Source organism: Rutilus rutilus (genome assembly GCF_951802725.1).
Source record: "Rutilus rutilus genome assembly, chromosome: 17".
Taxonomy (NCBI): domain Eukaryota; kingdom Metazoa; phylum Chordata; class Actinopteri; order Cypriniformes; family Leuciscidae; genus Rutilus; species Rutilus rutilus.
In genome coordinates, this window is record NC_140230.1 from 12,027,928 (window position 1) to 12,050,631 (window position 22,704).

Below are 22,704 nucleotides of genomic sequence, written 5' to 3' on the forward strand. Positions count from 1 at the left end.
TAAAGTTCATGTGGAGTAGGGCTGCACGATATATCGTTTTAGCATCGATATCGCGATGTGCGCATCTGTGATAGTCACATCACATAATGTGCGATGTCAAGTATAGGGATCGTAGTGGATACTGTGATCCGTACAGACCAGGCAACTGGGTTGGAAAAGCACACAATTCTAGATTTATTGCAAAGTTTAACCATCATAGAGTGAAAGTTTATCCTTTACACGTGTTTTAGGTCCTGTCAGTTAAGGCCTGGGACACACTAGACGATTTTCAAATCTTAAACGATTTTAAAACTGTGAGAGACCACAGACATAATGTAGTTTCAACCGATATTTTAACCGATACCGAATGCACACGCTAGAAGATTCGTACGGACTGCGAGACCACCTGTCGACTGTAGTAACATTTTCACAGCGAGACGAGATCTCACGGAGACTCGCAAGATCAAACGTGACTTGAGAAGAAGACGTCATCAGCTGGTTCTCCTGGCGTGAGTTTTGTTTTACGGGAAGAAAAACAAAGGAGAAAAAAAGAATATGGATGATCTTATTTCTTAATACTCCACTTTCGTGACATGTTTGTGCCTGCCAAGTTTCGAAGCACGCAACATACGGTTGGTGAAGCTTGCTCTCATTGGCTATCGCAGGTATCACATGAGAGGCAGCCCGATCAAGAGTCGTAAATATCAAACACGTATTATATTTGTGATTTTGGATCATGTTGGATTAACTCTTTCCAAATAGAGCTATTCATCTGGTGAAACTGTTTTTATATCGCAATACATTTGACATAATAATAAAAAAAAATAAAAAATTATAATATAATATATATATATATCTCGCAATGTTAGTTTTTTCCAATATCGTGCAGCCCTAATGTGTAGTGTTGTCATACAGTGAGATGACAGATGCTGAAAACACCATATCACACGTGTTTGAGTATGTGTAGTAGACAAAACTGTGCCGCTCATTCACACAGAGACACACAGGATTCATATTTAAATTTTACATTTAATAAAGTAAATACATTTTTTATTTCCGGTTTAATTTCACAGTCATTCAGACACTAGTCCATATTGTGATTTGATTAAGTGTACAGCCCTACTTTTGAGTTGAAAAATTGTATGAATGAATTTCTGCACTGTGAAAATCATAGGGCCCCATGCATAATTCCAAAATAATTATGTACAAAACCTAATCAACTGCTCAGTTTCTGCAAAACATGAGAAAACAATGGTACTTTTGACCTCCAAATTTGACCTCGCCATCACTGTTCAAAGGTAAATTCATATGAACATTTTATAGTGAAGAAAAGACTATCGTAAACTTGCAACCTTGTTTCATGTTGACTTAGAAGAGTCATCCATGTGTCAGGACAATTCTAATGACATCATCAGCCCGGGGCAGGTCTTGTGTTGTGGCCACGTGAACGCAACCTGCTATAAAAACAAACCTGCCTTAACATGAGCCCATTGCATCCACCTTAAAATTCAAACATTTAGCAAGACCAGACACAGGATTACAAAACTATTTGTATTTTGTGCCTAAAGCAACAAGATTCAGCATGTTCATATCAAAGTCAATTCTACCCTGTACAGACCATAAAATGTCTGTCTCCGAGCGATTACACTTTTACAAAGAGGCATTACCTAATCATTCTGACGGCAATTATTTCAAAGAACCGCACACAAATCCAAGAAACTGTGAATGGGACCATAATGACATCATAACCAGCTGCTGCCAAGGGCAAATATGAACTCTCAAAGCCTTTGTGCAAACTGGTCACCTTATTATACTATAATACTAAAAAAGAAAGAAAGCCTACTTTAACAGCAACGCTGCAAATGTAGTGTTTGGAAATTCTGAATGTTTTTCCTATTTAGACATAATGAGGAATGATCCTTCACTGCACCTCCCTAGATTTCTTAATCAGATTTACTGTTGTATTTTGCACTAAACAATGGCCTGGACCACCTGTGTTTCGGCTGATTACACCATTCAGAGCAGCTCCTACTGTAGAACGGCAGCATGGGAATAGGACACAACACTGCAGTGGAGGGGACTTCCTGTATGCTGGAGTGTGTAGCTTATTGTTCACAATGCACAATGTTGTACTTTTACACACACACACACACATCCTTCACTGAAAGAGCACATATCCTATTATGTGCTTGCCTTAATACTGATTACTTAATACTTGCCTTAATTTATCAACATCAAATTGGAGGCAACTTTAAACAACATTGGGAATACTGCCATTTTAATTCTAATCATTCACAAGAAGTACCCTTGCAAGTGTGACAGCACTAAGAAAGTGATGTTTGAATGTCTTTGATTTAAACCTCAAAACTTGATCAATTTCAGGTGGTAAATTCATTTGGCAAATTCAGCTCATTTATTTGAATCAATTCAAAGTCCCAGAGTGACATTTTTTATAGTAATAATTTTATATAAATGTTGTAGATATTGGGTAAATTGTACTTATTTTGTATGAATAAGCAGCTTCTGAAGGGTAGTAACAAATCAGACAGATCAAAAGTGACAGATGTTGTATAGAATATTTCTATTTGAAATCTTTTCACTTTCTATTCATCAAAGAATCCTGATAAAATGAACTACAGTTCACAAAAAAGCACACCTTTTCTTAACATTAATAATAATAATAATGAAAAAGTTTCTTGAGCACAAAATTAACATTTCTGAAGGATCATGTGACACTACAGACTGGAGTAATGGTTACTGGTTAACAAGCGATTAATTCAAAATTTGTCTTAAAGTCTCCAAGTGTCCTTTTTTGGAAAGACACCTGCATTTGCCTATAAAAAAATAGTTTTGTGAGAATCAGCTGGTTTACTTTGCTAGATATACAGCAAATGATGACAAAATTAACCTGTTTAACGAGCTAAATGGTTTATGGTTAATTTCACGATAAGTGCGTGGTTAATCTACTGCCAGCCCATATATTACTGATTTATTGTATTTTTAAGCCGTAGTGAGCATAAAATACAAATTTCAAAAACATTTTAAAAATCGTACCAATATTTACGATTTTTACATATTTACATAGACATGTCTAACACATACAAGACTAAGTTCTATATGCTCAAAACCAAGCCAAAACTATGTTTTTGGCAATAAACCTTGGCAATAAACCACATGGTAGAATTCTGCTCAGCGTTCATTATCAGGATGGTGATACTGAGCCAGAATCCCACTCCTATTTAAAAACAAAGAATCCCAATCCATCCCGATTACAACCCAAACAAAAGAAGGCCAGCTGTGACATTAAACTCTTAGCCTACTGACCTTAAACCTGACACATTTAGATAGAAACGAGAACACAAAGTTTGTATTGTGATCTAAACCTGACTGAACAAAGCCTTCAGACAGATAATAAACAAGTTTTGCTCTCACCTCAGACTTACAGCTTACAATACCAAATGATGTCCTGCTCTGCTTGTGATGCTTCATATCATGCTGCTTTTAGGCCTGTTAACTCATTAGTTTACCTATTGAATACAAGCAGTTCTATTAGGAAATATCATCTTTCAGCAAACGTTTTGGGATCTGCTTTTCAGCTATAACATAAGATATTCAGTCAATGTGTGAGTAATGGACTACATTCACCACAACGGTTTGGTCTCCATTCAACACCATTCTTGCTCTCCTGCAGCTCAGAGCCGTCTCATGTTCTAAAAGGATATGCGTCGCTTTTAACCTCTTGTCTGTCTATAAAGCTCAGGTATAAAGATCAAATGCAGGCAAATGAAAAACACTTCAAAGAATGCTATGCCGTGTGTGTGTACTGTGTAGTGTACTCAAAACAAAACACCTGCTGACTCAACAGGACCACACATCAGAAACAATGCCTCATGCTGGTGTTATGAGTGGGAATTTTAGTTCCCATGCCAACCAACAGACTGCACAATCATTCTCTTCCATAACTGATCACTGTTTCCTCTAAAATATGTTAGGAGGTAGGTAGGCCGTTTTTCTCAGGTTTTAGACTTTATCATTTCAGATGCTGATGATGTCATTCAGATCCTAATTCATGAAATATTCCCGGGAGTCACATGTCTGATCTGTTGGATTATGGAATATTTTGACTACAGAACAACCTTGCCTGCAACACAATGTTTCCAAGAGTAAATGCACAGCGATTATTATAAAAAAATAAATATAAAAAAATAATATTATTTAAAAAATACATATACATATATACATATATATACATATATATATATTTTTTTTGTAACTTCTACAGATCGATAAGTCTGTACAACTTACAAATTACAAAAGTACAAATTCAGTGAAGTGCCATTCAGTGAAGACAAAATGCTTAGTGTACGATCGAAAAATACATTATTTTATGATAAAAATTATTTAAATGCAATACTTATTTTTATCCATCATAATTGACATACCAAAATATTGTGAAAAGCTTTTAACATTTCATTTTGGTGAACCACCACCAGTTTAAAATGTCTGTGGGACTGAAATATTACAGAATCGCAGGAATGCCCCTTTTATAGTTCTCTAATATATCTTATAATTTAAATTACAAAATTACAGCAATTTTTAGGATCATCAAGATCTGTTTGAATTGTGACATTATTTATCGATTACAGTAATGTACAATAATGACAATCATTCTGTCTTCTTTGTCACAATGATTTTCTTATTATTAATAAAACTCAATTCAATCAAATAGTTACAGCAATTACAACCATGACATACAGACACAATGTTTATGCGTTATTTAATATAATTACATTTAAATTATATTATAAATTATAAATAGCATAATTTACCTGCTTTATCAATGAGAATGACATTTTTTGTTTTAAATTATAGTTGTAATAATTGGTAGGGATGCCACATTCAATTGTCTTTAAGAAAAACATTTTTTAGGTTAAAATATTGAATATAAAAGATTTGGGTGTATTCTTGATAGGTTTCTGAGTTTCACCCTAACACACAACAATATTCAATTTACATCAATTTAACCTAAACTCAAGCAGGAATCAATAATCTGCCTAACAAACAAACTAAAAGGCTGTTTCGGGAATATCATGACCTTAAAAACATATTCGTGACCTTAAAAACATTATCTACCAGCCATGTGCAGAAAGATGTCCATAAACTATTAATAAAGTGTATGCTCAGTTCACTTCACAGTAGAATTAACTTGCTTTTCCCTAATGCTATAAAAGCTTCAATGCTCCAACAAAGTTTAACGAGAGAGAGAGAGAGAGAGAGAGAGAGAGAGAGAGAGAGAGAGAGAGAGAGAGAGAGAGAGAGAGAGAGAGAGAGAGAGAGAGAGAGAGAGAGAGAGAGAGAGAGAGAGAGAGAGAGAGAGAGAGAGAGAGAGAGAGAGAGAGAGAGAGAGAGAGAGAGAGAGAGAGAGAGAGCTTTACCTTACTCAAACTCTGTCTCGGACAAGCAGTTTCCTTCCATTATGTTTCTGGGACTGTCTTTAAATGCAGGGGCCATTCAGGAGGAGGCCACGGGACAGGGGCGAAAGACCTACCCCCACCACACCCTCACACTTCACACAAAGGAGCACTCTTTAAGATAAAGACATAGGACTCACTGTAGCTTATTAACCTTGGTCACATTAATTTCCCTCCTTGCTGCCTTAACTTGTAATTTTGCCACTCACTTTCCCAAGCATGCTCGTTCAACAAGCAAATGATGTGGAAAATATTTGCAAAATCCAGCTCTCCTCCTCAAGCCTTTGTTGGCTTCCACTCAGGCCTTGTATTTCCCAAGCGCTCCGAGAGAGAGAGAGGCGATGGCATGAACCCTGTGTTAGGTGATTTCTGTGATTGGGTAAGAATCCAGAGAAGCAAGTTTAAACACAAAAGCTGATCTTTGGAAAGCATGAAAAGAGCTCATTAGAAACATCATCTCCTCTAGTCCGTTTAAGGCTGATTTGTGCTTATTTCCTTCATAAGGAAAGGAGGCCCTGCCTTATTACAGAAAAATAAATATTCTGATTGGATTACGGTTGCTTGGAGACCACTGTAAGGGACCGGTGTTGGATACGTGACTAAACAAATTCCTGATTTATTCAGCAAATCACTGATCTATTATCATCTGTGAATGTGCCTCTGTTTGAAGTCTCTCTTCAGTTTTATCTGGGTGATTAAAGGAAAAATAGAAAAAAGATAAGTGTTTGTTGTAGATTATATACCCAGAGTAACTGATTATAATTAAAAAAAATATGTCACATCACCTTAGAGGACATTTACCTGACACTGTTTTCAACTAAAACTGTTTTTGGTCATTCATTTACACAACAACGGCATATTGGGAGCCTGAAAACGTAAAATTTTGAAAACGGGTTTCAAATTGCAAATTTTGTGAACGACACTGTTATCGTCTCTGTGTAAACTATAACGTGAATTTGTGTAAACGATGTCATGCGCATGCATATTATGTGTTCAGTCTATAGATGCATTAATGTGTCTTTACAAAGTGATGTCGCCAACTACTGGCCTGGCAGCAGAATACAGCGTTTTTAAATGTTTTCGCAGAACAGGGATCGTTTTGACAAAGTTGTCGCCTGTGCGCAAAAAAACAAAGGAAAATTTCAATTTTTAGTACATTGTTGTCGTGTAAACACTCTTAGAAATCCAAAGACCTTATTAATAGCAATTTTAAAACATAAAAAAATAATCCTGAGATAGATGTAGCCAGGCTTTATGTCTTCTCAACCTCTGACTGAACATGGCAGAAACCTTCAACTATATATAAAAAAATAAGCCGGATGAATCCATGTACCATTCAAGAGTGTAGGATCGATACAATTTTTAAATGTTTTTAAATACTGTAATATTGTGAAATGTTGTTAATTTCGAATAACTTTTCTATTTGAATATACCTTAAATTGCAATTTATTCCTTTGATGCAAAGCTGAATTTTTAAGCACCATAACTCTAGTCTTCAGTGTCACATGATCATTCAAAAATCATTCTAATATGCTGATTTGGTGCTCAAGAAACATTTCTGATTATTATCAATGCTGAAAACAGTTGTGATGCTTAATATTTTTGTGGAAATGCTGATTTTTTTTTTTTCAGGATTCTTTTATGAATAGAAGGTTCAAAAGAACCACATTTGATCAATAAAAGTAATAACTTAAAAAAAAAAAAAATCTTACTGACCCCAAATTTTGAATGGTAGTGCATACAGTATGTGTGTGTTCTCTGGTTCTTCAACTAAAACTCTTCAAATTGTCTGAGAAGTGCTGAGGACAAGAAACAGGAAGTAAGCTCTATTAATAGCACGTGGCTGTATTTTTGCAGATATGCTATGACACTTCCATATTAATCGACTGAGTATACATTAGCTGTTTTGATTAAGCTGAAATGACGTTCCTCCAAACTGAGTTCTGGTGTACGAGTGTGCGGATGTAAATACAATTTTGTATGAGAACTACAATTGGACAAATCTTGATACTGAAATATAAAACAGACCCGAAAACGTGATGCTCGGAAAGCCACAAATATAACAAGATTACACATAACCCGAATTCAATATCCTGCATCTTATCATGTGATGACAACACAGATGGTAGATAGTGGAAGAGGTCTAAACGCACACAGAACTCAGGAGGATCACTTAACTCAGTTCCCTTTGGATTGAGATTACAACCAAAAGAAAGACAACAAAGCGCACCCAGAAAAACTCTTAAAGAAAAATCAATTGAGTGCATTTAAAGGCGGCCTTTAAAGAGTCAGGAGCAAGCTATCAGTTACATTGCTTATATTAGTAAAAAGCAACTCATTATTAAAAATGTAGATGTCTATCTACCAAACAGGTTATGGATAATTCTATAATTCGAGAATCATAGACAAGATATCAAAAATACATATGATGTAGGCTATTTGATGTGCCTGCAATTGGGCAAGCAAATTTATTTGTATCAGTTTTGGCCAGTATTCGATATTTAATTGTACTTATATATACATATAGATCACCTTTACCAACATCTAGCCTAAAGTTACATTTATCTTTAAAATCACTAATATATTTAATAGCACTCTCACATGTAAACTTCAGCAAACCTCAAAATTAATAGTATCATTCTGGGCCTGAAAATGCAAACTTTTGAAAACAGGTTGCAAAGTGCAAGTTTTTTGAAAACGATACTGTTATCGCCTCTGTGTAAACTTTAAAAACGTAAAATTGTGAAAATGGTGACGTCATGTATAGTGTTTCTTTACAACATCGCCAACTACTGGCCTGGCAGAACAATACACTTTTTTTTGTCATTTTCGTGGATCTGAATGGGGATCATTTTGACAATGTATCGTCTGTACATGAAAAACACAAAGGAAAAACTTTTCCGTTTTTAGTATATCGTCGTCGTGTAAACGTATCCTTTTAATAGAAGGACAGAAATCTCTCAGATTTCATTAAAAATATCTTCACTTGTGTCCCAAAGATAAACAAAAAGTCTCATATAGGTTTGGAATGATATGAGGGTTAGTAATTGATGACAGAATATTCATTACTGGGTGAACTATCCTTTAAGGTATACTTGCGTTTTAAGTTATCTGAACTTAATTAATTCAGTAGGAAGTCCACATTAGATGACCTTGATACAATAAGTTTTGTTAGACACCATTACATTAATTAAACTGGGGGAATGAGTTTCCTCAAATCATTTAAGTTGACTCAGCTTATTAGGGTTTACAGTGTAGCAATACCATCATCATAGAAAAAAGGGGGGGAAAAAAGAAGAAGAAAACAAACATCATAATAAAAGAAGACAAAAGCTAAGAAACCACCATACGAGGAATACACAAAAGATAAAGACACCTCTTTCTGACAGTCTAATATGAAAAAACCACTACCCGGGCAGCTAGTTATTGTTGAACTCTATGAGAGAGGACATATGACTCAACGTAACCCATCTCAGCCGTTATAACATGACCTCAAGCACACGTGCTCATGAAAGCAAACCACACATGCAGAAACAAATAACCCTTGAGGAAAAAAAAGTGTGCTCATTTGCTTTCTTGGTCTCTAGGGATGACACAGCTGCTGCAAACTGAAACAGACATTCTTATATTTGGGCATATAATGCTATTATGCAACATGAGGATTGTAAATCGTTGTAGGATTAAAAGTCACACACTTTCTGTTTCACTTCACATTTCTACACGATCCTCCATTGAACACTACGACACCTTACAGGAGCACTGCTGTGAATATGTCATGATCTAGGTTCAGTCTGATCAGCAGAATCTGGGACACAGCCAGCTGTGAAAGTAACTTGATGTTTCATTAAACATGGCAGCTAATACAATCACCATGTTTTTGTCAAGTATTCATCATATATTCAGCTTTTAACATTACAAATCAATGGAATTCCTACAAGATGACGTCAGATGATTTTGAATCACTCACTTGCAAATAAACTTGAGCATGTTACTGTAGAGAGAAAAACATTACATTTGAAAATATTCATATTTATGGTAATAACCTACTTGGGGACTCCTGGGGATAGCTAAAGGAGAGTTTCACCTCTTACGTTTCATCATGTTTATTTTTGCCAGTAACCCTGTCCTGATGGGCACAAGACTTGTGTGATATCGTCACTAAAATAGTAGGACCAGGGGGTCAGATGAACTTTATACCATCTGCTTGTAAAGTGTATCACTCTCACTTTTTCCATCTGATGAGGTTAACTTGATATACTCTCAAGAATCAGGGTCAGAACTAAAAAAATAAATAGACAAATATTACATAGAATCAAGTATTGCTGCTTGTCAGTCTTTTACGCTGTAAAGAAAGTTGCTGCCTTAAATTTTTAAGTAGCCTACAATCAACTTGGATGTTTAAGTCATTTCAACTTAAATTACCTTAAACTGACTTAAAAATTGAGTTGAATCTTGTATAACTTTTTTTTTTTTTTGTTAAAGCAATGTAAATGTTGTCAAATTATTGCTCATATAATTGATTTACAGTGTACTTGAAAGGTCAAGTATGAACACAGTTTGAACACGAGCTGCTCTAACACGAATCAAATCAAATCTCAAGAGTAGGCCTATTAAAGAAATGAGATTGCTGTAATCGGATTCCATAATCTGCTTTGGTTGTAGTGAGAGCTTATTAAAAGTTGCTTGCTGAAGTTTACTGGACATTAAGTCATAGGATAGATGTTTCTCCACTGAGCCTACAGTGGTTTTATGGTCTCCTAGCTTGGTTAAGATGGTCTCCCAGTCTGGCCAGTGGCCAGGCTGAAGGTGCCCTAAAAATCAGTATAAAACGAGCCAACAGACCAACCTGGTCCTGGACCAGTAAAACCAGCATCTATGGAAGTGTCTCAAAACTTAAATGATCAACGCGTGCAGCACTTTTGGCATCATTATGCGCGTTGCAGTCAGCTGTCTAGCTAGGCAGCTCACTAGATTTTGGGACACAGTCAGGTGTAGGATAATAGACAGCATGCATACACGATGGCTAAGCATATTTAGACGATCAAAGGTGATGATGTAGTGTATCAACTTACCATTCGATGAAGGCTGTCCTTTAGGCAAAAATAATACAAAATAGTCCAGATCAGATGCAGGTTTAACGTTACTTGAAAAGTCGTTGAAGACAATCCTGTTTTTTTTTTGTTTGTTTTTTTAGAACCTGCTAGTTGTCAAACCAAATTACTCCGTACGCTATTTAATCGGCACACTTTTTACGACGTAGTGGACATTATTTCGTGATTACCCGAAAACAAAGTGATCCCCGGCCGGCTCCCTTTCAATGGACCTGCTGTATGTATGAAAAGTAGCACAGCGATCCTGCTCAGTTTGGTTTTTCTGTCCTTTAAGTGATCTGAGCATCTGTAATTCCCCTCAATGAAGCTCTCTGGGTGAAAGAAGAACGAATAAAGAAGATGTGCTCTTCCCAATAATAAGGACGTTATGATGCCCAGAATCTCACCCGAAAAGCCGGTATCACACGCTGCTACACGCTCGCCGCCCCAGACACACAACACTGATCTCTCTCTCTCTCTCTCTCTCTCTCTCTCTCTCTCTGAGAGCGTGACGCCACTCCCCATCCTCCGAGCTTTTGCAACTCTTTCACAACTACATGTTAAAGACAGCATGTTTGACTGTTATTATTCCTTCTCTTTATAATCAAGCAGTGCACGTTAAATTTCAGTGTAAAAGTAGTCTGCTTTGATTGTTTTGCATACACACAAAGAGACAGATAAAAGTGTCAGTAATGTTACTTAATACTAACTGCAGTAACATAAAATAAAATGCAAAGAAATAAAACCAAACTTTCAGTAACAGTTAGGAATAGACTGTTGTACATACACAGGTTACTTCAAGTTCCCCAATAACCTAATTCAAAATACAAAGCGCATATTAATGTATATGGTTACATAAATATAATAAACATTGGACACATTTGAATATTTAAAAAAAAAAGAAAAATAGAGAAGAAGAAGAAGGTGAAATGTAACCGGATTCTGGTGTATTCAACCAATGGCTGGTGCTGTGGATGCGCATGCTCAGTGGAATCTGTTTCCTAAACGCAAAAGTGCGTCCTCTTCTGTATCCTAGCGACGAGGAATCTTCCAGTAGTAGGGGTGTAGGAATATTAGAAAGTTGAAAACAGATAGTAAAAAGGCATGCGGGTTTGTTTTTTTTACATACCTTTTCAATTTCTATTGTTTTATAATGCAATTATATAATATAATTATAATTTAAATTGCTATTTTAAACGCTTTGGTCTTGTGACTGAGATGACTCACCCTCGAGCGAGTTAGTTTCGCTTCTAATTTTGTGTTCATTTGTCAGTTGCCGACCCGCGCGTAAGAAAAACTTGTACAAAAGAAAGCTACACCCGTATTTAACCCCAATAAATTGTTAAAATATTACAAGGAGAACCGGGACGTGTTTTAAATATGGTGTTAATCGGTCCGTGTGTGTACTATTGAATTTATGTAGTGCCTTTTTGGTCAGGAAGTTGTGTTTGTGGTTAGTACTGTGAACTGCGAGTGAGCTCGAGCTCGCAATCTCACGTGAGTCTCTGCAGGTGTGTTTATGTGATTATTATGCATCTAAACACTGGCTGGTTAGACGGTTGTTCTGGCTTTAATGTTCATGCTTTTTATCGCTGCGTAGATGGAGAACTTTATTTTGTATGAAGAGATTGGGAGAGGTAGCAGATCAGTTGTTTATAAGGGCAGAAGGAAAGGCAGCATACATTTCGTGGCCATCATCTGCAGTGACAAATCCAAGAGACCTGAATTAACAAACCACGTATGCAAATTTAATATTTCTTCAGCTATTTGTTTTAAACAGTGAGTTTGCACATTGTGTGTTTGATAAATGTCACATCATCTCCACAGGTGAGACTTGCCCATGACATTAAGCATGAAAATGTGGTATCTTTCTATGAATGGTATGAGACCAGCAACCATCTGTGGCTGGTGGTGGAGATGTGCACAGGTGAGATCCTAAACTTTTACAACTTTTTACCAGTGTACTAAGTCTGCTCTAATCCCGTTTCTTGCTTTTCAAGGTTTGAAAAAAATCCTCTTTTAAGTTTTTTTTCTCTTTTTCTTCTAGGTGGCTCCCTGGCAGCACTAATCGCTCAAGATGAGTGCTTGTCTGAGGATGTAGTGCGAGAGTTTTCCATTGACCTGATAAAAGGTCTTAAATACATCCACGACTCTGGCATTGTTGTCTCGGATCTCACACCTGCGAAGGTATAGGCCTAAGCATCACACACCTGTTAGGCAAGCCTTTGTAATGTATGTCCATCCTGAGCTAGTGTATGTGAAGTGTCATATTACACCCTAAACAGAGTTTTACAGTGGGCTGCTTCTAGGTTTTTACTGGTGGTGGTGAAACTTAAAGGGATAGTTCACCCCAAAATAAAAATGATGTCATTTAATTACTCACCCTCATTTAGTTCCAAACCTGTAAGACTTTCGTTCATCTTCGGAACACAAATGAAGATCTTTTTGATGAAATCTGAGAGCTTTCTGTTCCTCCATAAACAGCTACGCAACTAACTTTGATGCTTCATAAAAAGATCATAAAACTAATCCATATGAATTGAGCGGTTTAGTCCAAATTTTCTGAAGAGACTTGGATCATTTTATATGATGAACAGACTGAATTTAGGCTTTTATTCACATTTAAAAATGTATCAGCGAACATAGACAAGCTCAAATGATCCTGCTTGATGCGCGAGAACAAACTGCTTGCTGAAGCTCAAACGAGCTGTGTAACACGAGAATGAAGCTCATTGGTTCTTGCAGAAGCTCAAACGTGCTGCGTAACACGAGAATGAAGCTCATTGGTTCTTGCAGAAGCTCAAACGTGCTGCGTAACACGAGAATGAAGCTCATTGGTTCTTGCAGAAGCTCAAACGTGCTGCGTAACACGAGAATGAACCTCGTTGGTTCTTGCAGAAGCTCAAACGTGCTGCGTAACACGAGAATGAACCTCGTTGGTTCTTGCAGAAGCTCAAACGTGCTGCGTAACACGAGACTGAACCTCGTTGGTTCTTGCAGAAGCTCAAACGTGCTGGGTAACACGAGAATGAACCTCGTTGGTTCTTGCGGAAGCTCAAACGTGCTGCGTAACACGAGACTGAACCTCGTTGGTTCTTGCTGAAGCTCAAACGTGCTGCGTAACACGAGAATGAACCTCGTTGGTTCTTGCAGAAGCTCAAACGTGCTGCGTAACACGAGACTGAACCTCGTTGGTTCTTGCTGAAGCTCAAACGTGCTGCGTAACACGAGACTGAACCTCGTTGGTTCTTGCTGAGGCTCAAACGTTCTGCGTAACACGAGACTGAACCTCGTTGGTTCTTGCAGAAGCTCAAATGTGCTGCGTAACACGAGACTGAGCCTCGTTGGTTCTTGCAGAAGCTCAAACGTTCTGCGTAACACGAGACTGAACCTCGTTGGTTCTTGCTGAGGCTCAAACGTGCTGCGTAACACGAGACTGAACCTCGTTGGTTCTTGCAGAAGCTCAAATGTGCTGCGTAACACGAGACTGAACCTCATTGGTTCTTGCAGAAGCTCAAACGTGCTGCGTAACATGAGACTGAACCTCATTGGTTCTTGCAGAAGCTCAAACGTGCTGCGTAACACGACAGGGTACCCGCGGGGTCTTAAAAGCATTGAAAAAGTCTTAAATTTGATAATCTCAAATTAAGGCCTTAAAAGCCTTGAATTTGGTATACAAAGTCTTGAATTTCGTTACAAAGGTCTTAATTTTTGTTTGCCTTTTCTATGATTAAATTCAAACTGTAACAAAATTAGCTGTTACTAATGTAGACTAATTAAAAATTAGTCGCGTAACGTTGAGTGCACCTCGCGCTTCACGCGAAAGGTCGCGCAAAGCGCGCGCACCCGTTACGATGGTTACTAATCAGAGCTTTTCTGTTAAAAGAGCATGTTTTCTACCCGGTCTTTTCAGTAGTATCTGGCCATAACCATCCACGCGCGCTCTCTCTACATTGTTGAAGAAGCGCGGATGATCTGAAAACACAGACAAGCTGGAGTTCAGCGATCTTCATTTGAGAATATCTGTCACGAGCCGCTTGCGCTGTTTGTGCGACTAAATCTGCGATCAAAATGCAGGCTGATATACAGCAGTGTTTTTAATGTTGATCATTATGCGAGCAAGAATGCAATGTTTCCCAACTATCCACACGATTTCAAATGTGACATTGATTTTATACAACAGTAAAAAAAAAAAAGTAAAAAAAAGGGGTAACATTAAGTGATGTACTAAATTTTAAACAGGCTTATTGCTCTATTTTGCAACAAAATCTGTGGCTTTGACAAAGACAATGAGTTACCGCCACCTACTGGCGATTTTAATATCATATTTTTATTAATAATAAACGTTTTTTAACATTGAATATTTATTGAACATTGTTTTATTTAAAGCATTATTTATTTTTAAAAGTATTATAAAGGTGAAAAATGAAATGGAAAAATCGATTAAATGGGGCAAATATTGTCCCTTAATGGAAAGATGTGACTGCAGTCGTGGAAGAGAGGGGGTACGGCACTCTAAAAAATGGGAGAACTAAGGAAAAGGGATATGTAGAATTGCACAAGTGCTACTGCTAAAGAGTGCAATGTCAATACAGCCTGTTAGCTTAATTTTAATTTCTCATAAGCTTAATCGAATTGGCCTAGAGAGAATAATTATGACATTTTCTGTCTAAAGACTACATATAAAATAGTTACCAAAATTAAAGTAACTGCAGTTTGACTAAAAGTAATGACTAAACGTTGACAAAAAATGCAAACACATTTCGTCAACTAAAACTATGAAAGGCAGAATGACTCAAATGTGACTAAGACCAATAAGTATTTTCGTCTGAAGATGAAGAGTAAGACTAAATCAAAAATGGCTGCCAAAATTAACATTGGCCCACACACGTGCACGCTACAACGCTGCTGCGTATGTATTAAATATGACTGATAATTTAAATAAAATGTTTTATTTAATTGAAATAGTCTACTTGTACATAATTATTTTTTTAGGGTTTAAAATGTATACAGATTTTACATTTTCCCCTCATACTTCTGTCGGAATTGGTACGAAGTTGGCATTGAATTTCATTTGAAATGGTATTAAAAAGGTCTTAAAAAGCCTTGAATTTAAGTTGGAGGATCCTGGGGGTACCCTGCACGAGAATGAACCTCATTGGTTCTTGCAGAAGCTCAAACGTGCTGCGTAACACAAGACTGAACCTCATTGGTTCTTGCAGAAGCTCAAACGTGCTGCGTAACACGAGAATGAACCTCATTGGTTCTTGCTGAAGCTCAAATGTCCTGCGTAACACGAGAATGAACCTCATTGGTTCTTGCAGAAGCTCAAACGTGCTGCGTAACATGGGACTGAACCTCATTGGTTCTTGCAGAAGCTCAAACGTGCTGCGTAACACGAGAATGAACCTCATTGGTTCTTGCAGAAGCTCAAACGTGCTGCGTAACACGAGAATGAACCTCATTGGTTCTTGCACATCAAGCGAAACATGCTTGAGCTTCTGTTTACTACAACTAATGTGTGAGTTGATGAATGTTTTTATATGTGGATAAGAGACTAAATTCAATCTGTTCATACAGTATTAAAGCGATCGCGCCTCTTCAATTTGGACTAAACCGCTCAGTTCATATGGATTAGTTTTAAGATCTCCTTATGAACATTTTGAAGCATCAAAGTGTCAGTTGCGTAGCTGTCAATGGAGGGACAGAAAGATCTCAGATTTAATTAAAAAAAATCTTCATTTGTGTTCCGAAAAAGAACGACATGAGGGTGAGTAATTTTTCATTCAATTAATACAATTTTCATTTTGGGGTGAACTATCCCTTTAACGCTAAGCACTTTCTAAAAATTTAAATTCATGTTCCTTCTCCCGCTCGCAACGACATCTCTTCTCAAATGACGTGTGCAGGACAATAATCGCCCGCCTCCAACCTGTCACTCACATGAGATCACAGCACATAACAAACAACAACGATTCAATCAAATCAAGTCCCGCGACTCCCGCTCTACATTTCGAGAAGACTCTTCACTCGAATTTACCCCACAATAGCGAAATCTGTTTCATGCCGGATTTAATAACATTTTCTACCCATTAAAACCACACTCTTTATTACCAAGCTTTTCTGCTGTTTTATGATTTCTTTATCCCCTTTATGCACCACATGTGATCATGATGTTTTACTTATCAAAATGTCTATTTTTAAGTTTTATTTTGGTTTGTTTTCTTAAATTTGTTTTTCCTACAAGCAATATGGAAGTTAAAAAGTGGCAAATAAATAAATAAAATAACTACTCATTTAACCCTCATGTGGTGTTCAAAACCCTATAACACCTGTGGTGTTCCCGGTCAAAAATGACAGGCCCATAAAAAAAAGCTTATAAATCACTCATTATACCATATTTTCACCCAATCTTGGATTCAATCTTTTTGTCAACTTGTTCTCTTTCAATTAGGACTGGTTTTATATTTCTGTTTGCATCTGATTAATCATGGGCCTCATTTATCTGAGAGTAGGCATCTCATTTTTTGAGTAAAAAACTAATAATTTATGAGTAAATTTGGAAATATGAAAAAAAAAAATGAAAAAAAATGGCTACTGTTGATCACACTAGTCTACTCTAATATTTCACCAGGAATTTTGTTTTGAAACTTTTGTTTTGTAAAAAATATGGCACATAGTCACACTTGTGGTGTTTCCGGTCAAAAATGACCGGCCTATAAAAAATAGCTTATAAATCACGCATTATACCATATTTTCACCCAATCTTGGATTCAATCTTTTTGTCCACTTGTTCTCTTTCAATGAGGACTGGTTTTATATTTATATTTGCATCTGATTATTCATAGGCCTCATTTATTTGATAGTAGGCATTTTTCTCAATATTGCCAAAATTATTAACAAATAATGCTTTTTTCACTCAAAAACTGAGGTGCATAAGCTCGGATAAATGACTCCTACAATTAAACTATTTGAAAATTGAATACAAAACCAGTCCTAATTGAAAGGAAACAAGTTGATAAAAAGATTGAATCCAATTTTTGGGGATAATATAGCATAACGAGGGATTTATAAGCTATTTTGTGTAGGCCTGTCATTTTTGACCGGGAACACCATAAGTGTAACAAGGTGAAAAAAACAACACAAAAAAAGTAAAAAAAAAAAAAAAAAAAATTTGGACAAGTTGTTATAGTCTTTGTGAACAAAGTCACTAAGTTTCAGTTCAATGCGATAACATTAACTAGTATTTTCAGGAAAAAGAAAATCTTCTCCAGTCAAAAATGACATGAACACCACATGAGGGTTAAACAAACACTAAACCTTTCTTTTTTTTCTTTTTCAAACTTATCTAATATGTCACCATGTATTCATGTAGATTTTGTTGGATGGACCAGGAACTCTAAAGTACTCCAATTTCTGCCTGTCCAAAGCTGAAGGAGAAAGTCTGGAGGAGTTTTTCTCTCTTGTGATGGCAGAGGAGACAGGAGCTGGAGACTGTATCACTCCACAAAACTTCAAGGACAAAATTAAAGGTCAGCAGCAGGACTCCTTTCACTGTTCATATGCTGTACAGTACTTGTCTGTCTTACCTTCACTGTTCACTTGTATGATTTATTCTAAGATGTTGCTCTGGCAGGCTCTCCTGTGTATTGCGCTCCAGAGGTGTTGAGAGGAGCAGACTCCAGTGTCTGCAGTGACCTGTGGGCGTTAGGCTGCATCCTTTATGAAATGTTCACAGGTTACACATTTTATCATTTCATCTTAGCCTATGAATTTGCCTAGACATTATTTTGCAGTGTAGTTTTTAGTAACACTTTACCTAAAGCTTTTATATACAGTATAATGCATTATAAAAGTATTTTCAATACATTGATTATGCCTATTATGTAATGCACCTTACAATTTTGTGGCATTGTATGATATCATGAATAATTGTAATGTAGAGATGCACTGATTGCAATCTTCTTGGCCGATTCTGTTTTCCCGAAGTGTGTCCGGCCGATACCGATTTTTGCCGATTTTGATTTTCTTTCAAAGAACTATAATTGACAGCATAGACCAACAAAAATCTACTTTTCTTCAATGCAAAGTTTTTCTTTAAAAAACAAGTAAAAAGACAGTAATAAAATAAGAACAATAAACACATTTCAAACAACAGCACAAATAAATCAGTTCAATGCTTTAAATTACAGATCTATTCATTGTTACACATGACAAACAACACATTTCAGATGTAACATGGAATCTGCAAATATTATAATGCATTTTAACTTTGGTTACAAGTATTTATGAAAATATATGATGCATAACAATGTACATTTTGAACAACTGTAATACATTATACACACAGGCTTCAAGTAAAGTGTTTTCTCTTTGTTTCCTAGGAAAACCTTCCTTTGTCTCTGAGAGTATGACCGGTCTAGTTGATCTAATTTTAAATGAAGATCCTCCACCCCTAAGACAAAAAGGTTTGACACCTCACCTTTAACATATTGTACTTTATAATGTTTTTTTTGTTTTGTTTTAAGTGGTCATTTTATGATGCATGTAATGACATCTATTTTCTTTTTAAGAACCTGCTTTCACACAGCCCAGTGTAGAGTTTGAGAAGCTAGTCATGGGTTTACTTCAGAAAGACCCAGTGAAAAGGTACAGTATTTATTTACATCTCTTCTCGGAGAAATGTTACTAATTATTTATTATTATTAATCACATTACTAAATACTTATGAATATGAGATGGATACAATGATAGACACCGAATCGTTCTTTTAGTTCTTTAAGGCGAGACACTACAGGTGAATAGGGTAACATTTTTAAATAATAGATATCACCATGAAACTTCCTCAGTCGATTACTTACACAAGTATATAAAACAAATGTATTACAAGTTTTTGAAATTTGTATGTACAATTATGCAAATTATGCATTATCTCATTAAATATGTGCGGTTTTGCACATATTTTCGGTTGATAGATCTGAACATAAGATAAAGCCAGGTGCAAAATTATTTTTTCATTTTGTTTACACACAAGATTCAGAGGGTTTTCAGGATATATGCTTTCATTACCTAGGAAATCAAAATATACTGTCCATAGCCTTAAAAAATCAATTTTTGCCATATTTTTTTATTGTTTAAATGTCAGGCCAGGAATGATTTATTAACAAATCCCTCTGAAAATATCTTCAGAATACTGCTAAGTGTATAACAGGAAAGTGTGGTGTACACAGGTGCTACATAGGATGAGATGTTTGTACTGGAGAATCACAAAAAACTCATTTTGAGAAAACGGCATTTAAAGATTTAAATAGGGGAATTTAATCCATTTCTATTGGAAAAAAATGCTCAAAAACAGAATAAATGCTCAGGCCCTTAGTAATAATAATATATAATATTTCAAGCTCATGAAAACTGATTATTTAATAACATGGCAGGCATATAAGACCTACAACTGCAGTAACTCAATTAATTAACATAGTCATGCACAAAGTTGCCCTCATTAGCTTTAAATCCACCCCTTTGGACATTCACGATTGGTTAATGATAGAAAGGAAATGCCTATATTTGGGTTACATAGCGTTGTGCAGGAGACTCAGCGCTTTACAACGATCCCGGTCACGACAGACTTCAGTAAACAGACGGAACTCGGCATGTCGCGCTGGAATGCTAACTTCTTGGTTAATTCAAGTTTGCTGCTGCAAGTAAACAAATTGTAATATAATAAACATCTTAATGTATATTTTCAACGTTTTCTTTATAGCAGCTTGAAAGAACACATATTGAAGGAGTAAACTAGCCCAAAATCTCAAAACTGACCACTGCATGAAAAATCAATGTTTTTGCCTGCCGTGTCTCGCCTTAATTTCAAATAAATAATGCAATTTATAGTCTTGGACATTTGCTTAGAGTACCATGAGTGATATGACCAGGAATAAAAGCATTCACTCTTTCCACTCCATTGAACCTGTCACATTACATTAACATTGTAGCTTCAGTGCTCATCTGTGAATTTCCTAAATTACTGTCATCTGTAGGTTAAGCTGGGACCTTTTAGTAGCTCAACCGTTCTGGAGGGAAGTGTTTTCAGAGACACACATCACTATGGGAAAAGGGCAGGGTGACGTCTCGCTGATACCCAGGTATATTTGACAGTAGTGCCAAATGTCTATTGTGGTGCTCTTGACATTGTTCTGTTAAGTATTACGTTCTTTATTAAGCCAATCGAGCAGTTATGTTTTTTTACAATAAACCATGATTACTGACACCCATTTTACTGTACTTGTGACCCTAGCCAAAAGCCCTTAAAGTCACATGAAATCAAAATTGACGATTCTTTCTTTTTTATCGAATATCGCAATGATTTATCCGTGCACATCATTAAAAAAAAAAAAAAAAAATCATATGCCCTTGAAACTTTAATCAAAATAACTTCCCTTCCCTCATGCAACAAACAAACAACAGCAAACAACAAAGATCCATTCAATTCCCGATGGACAAAATCAAGTCCCGTCCTAAATTTTTTCTTATTCGAGAAGCCCTTTCAATAGGATTTAAGTCACAATAGGGAAAAAAAAGACAATCGCAACTTCCATTTTATGCTGACTTTAAAGAGTCTGGTGTTTGATTATGGCTCTATAGATCATCTTGTGCACAGAAGCTCTCAGTCTAGTATTGATGCAGTGAGTGGGCAAACAGCCCTATGGCACACTTCATACACTGCCTGTGTGTTCAACACAATGCCTTACACAATAAGCCTTTGTCCCATTCTAACTAACACAACAAATGCAGGTTTTATAAAAAGCTTTTTTCAGAAGTATTGGCGCTTCTTGCTCTGAAAACACACCACATCTATTTCATTTGTTCCTAAGTCATTTGTTTTATGAGTCCAGAACAGTTATGTACATATGTTTATGCCATTTTGTTGCTATTAACTATGAAGAATCAGAAGTTATTGGCCAAGTTTAAATATAGGTCAGGTCAGGTCAGGAAATGAAGACTTCATTTGTGCAGGTAGATGTTTTAAGATGAAGCAGATTGGTTGAAGCATTATAAGCAGGTTATAGCTTGTAGGTATCACCAGGTTAAACAGATCTGATGAAGTCTGGAAGTGTGGAGTGATGCTGACTTCGGGCTGTGATTGTGATCGTGATCTGGTGTCAGCTGCTTTGAGTGGGCCAAAACAAAGACCATTGTGATTCAACCACAAGTCCGCATATGTAATAAGAAATGTTACTTGAGCACCAAATTAGGATATAAGAATGATTTTTCAGTTTTGCCATCATAGTAATTACAATTTTTATAAAAATTTTTACAAATTTAAATCATTTTAAATTTCAGTAGTATTCAATTTTTTTCATTTCAATTCATTTTTTTTATTATTGTTTTTCATGTATTTTTAATCAAATAAATGCAGGGTCATAAGCAAATTATTTAAAAAAATCTTGCCAGCCCAAATCTTCTGATTTATACACACACCAGTGATATTTTTACTAGTGACGGCCAAATAAATCAAATTACCTTTTGAAAATATACATCTTGGTAGTATTTGTTGCGTTGCATTTAGTGATTTTATTAAAACAAAGATCAAACTATTGTCTCAGGGCAGGATGGCTTTCATTACTGTATTAGGACAGTGAGTAGTGTTTTTTTTTTCTTACATAATATTATTGAGAATTATACCCCCCCGGTCAATATCAAAAGTAGCAGTCAGTATCTGGTGTGGCACCAGCTGTGTTAACTACAGTACATCCCATTTTTAAATTTGTCTATTGTCTTCTCCAATTGATTGTGTGTGTGTGTGTGTGTGTGTGTGTGTGTTTCAGCCTGCGTTTGGCCCCTTTGACAGCAGAGGAGTCACAGACAGCATCTGCTGACCCTGCCAGCCCAAACCTCAGCAAGTCCTTCACATTAGGTAATGCAGCGGACATGAGAGTCAGCACGTCCTGCCACACTCTGTGTGCCTGCATAGGTTCTGTGGATTTGATGCCTATGCTCTGTCAGTGCATGTGTGGTCGCCAAGCACGTACACATGTGTGATATTTATGTTCAGTATTAAATCACACACACATCTGTTCACTTAAGGATTAGATTACTGCTGGCTTATACCTCCATTGCATATTAACAGAGGGGCACTACATGACTGAAGAGTGAACTTATGTAAACGT

The 22,704-nt window shown here is 36.4% G+C and overlaps 2 protein-coding genes across 2 annotated transcripts in view; one reads left to right on the forward strand and one right to left on the reverse strand.

The window, feature by feature from the left end:
- Window positions 1–11,016, reverse strand: part of trak1a (trafficking protein, kinesin binding 1a) — a 79,776-nt gene extending 68,760 nt beyond the window's left edge. The window contains exon 1 of the mRNA XM_084385859.1: window positions 10,523–11,016. The gene's annotated coding sequence lies outside the window, so the exon portion shown is untranslated. The remainder of the gene's footprint in view (window positions 1–10,522) is intronic.
- An 813-nt stretch (window positions 11,017–11,829) lies between these two features.
- The window catches only part of ulk4 (unc-51 like kinase 4), a 199,133-nt gene continuing 188,258 nt past the window's right edge, over window positions 11,830–22,704 (forward strand). The window contains exons 1-10 of the mRNA XM_084435286.1: window positions 11,830–12,051; window positions 12,141–12,278; window positions 12,368–12,467; window positions 12,588–12,727; window positions 17,916–18,072; window positions 18,177–18,278; window positions 18,925–19,008; window positions 19,114–19,189; window positions 20,575–20,679; window positions 22,363–22,451. Coding sequence (XP_084291412.1) covers window positions 12,141–12,278; window positions 12,368–12,467; window positions 12,588–12,727; window positions 17,916–18,072; window positions 18,177–18,278; window positions 18,925–19,008; window positions 19,114–19,189; window positions 20,575–20,679; window positions 22,363–22,451 — 991 coding nt within the window. The 5' untranslated portion in view covers window positions 11,830–12,051. The remainder of the gene's footprint in view (window positions 12,052–12,140; window positions 12,279–12,367; window positions 12,468–12,587; window positions 12,728–17,915; window positions 18,073–18,176; window positions 18,279–18,924; window positions 19,009–19,113; window positions 19,190–20,574; window positions 20,680–22,362; window positions 22,452–22,704) is intronic.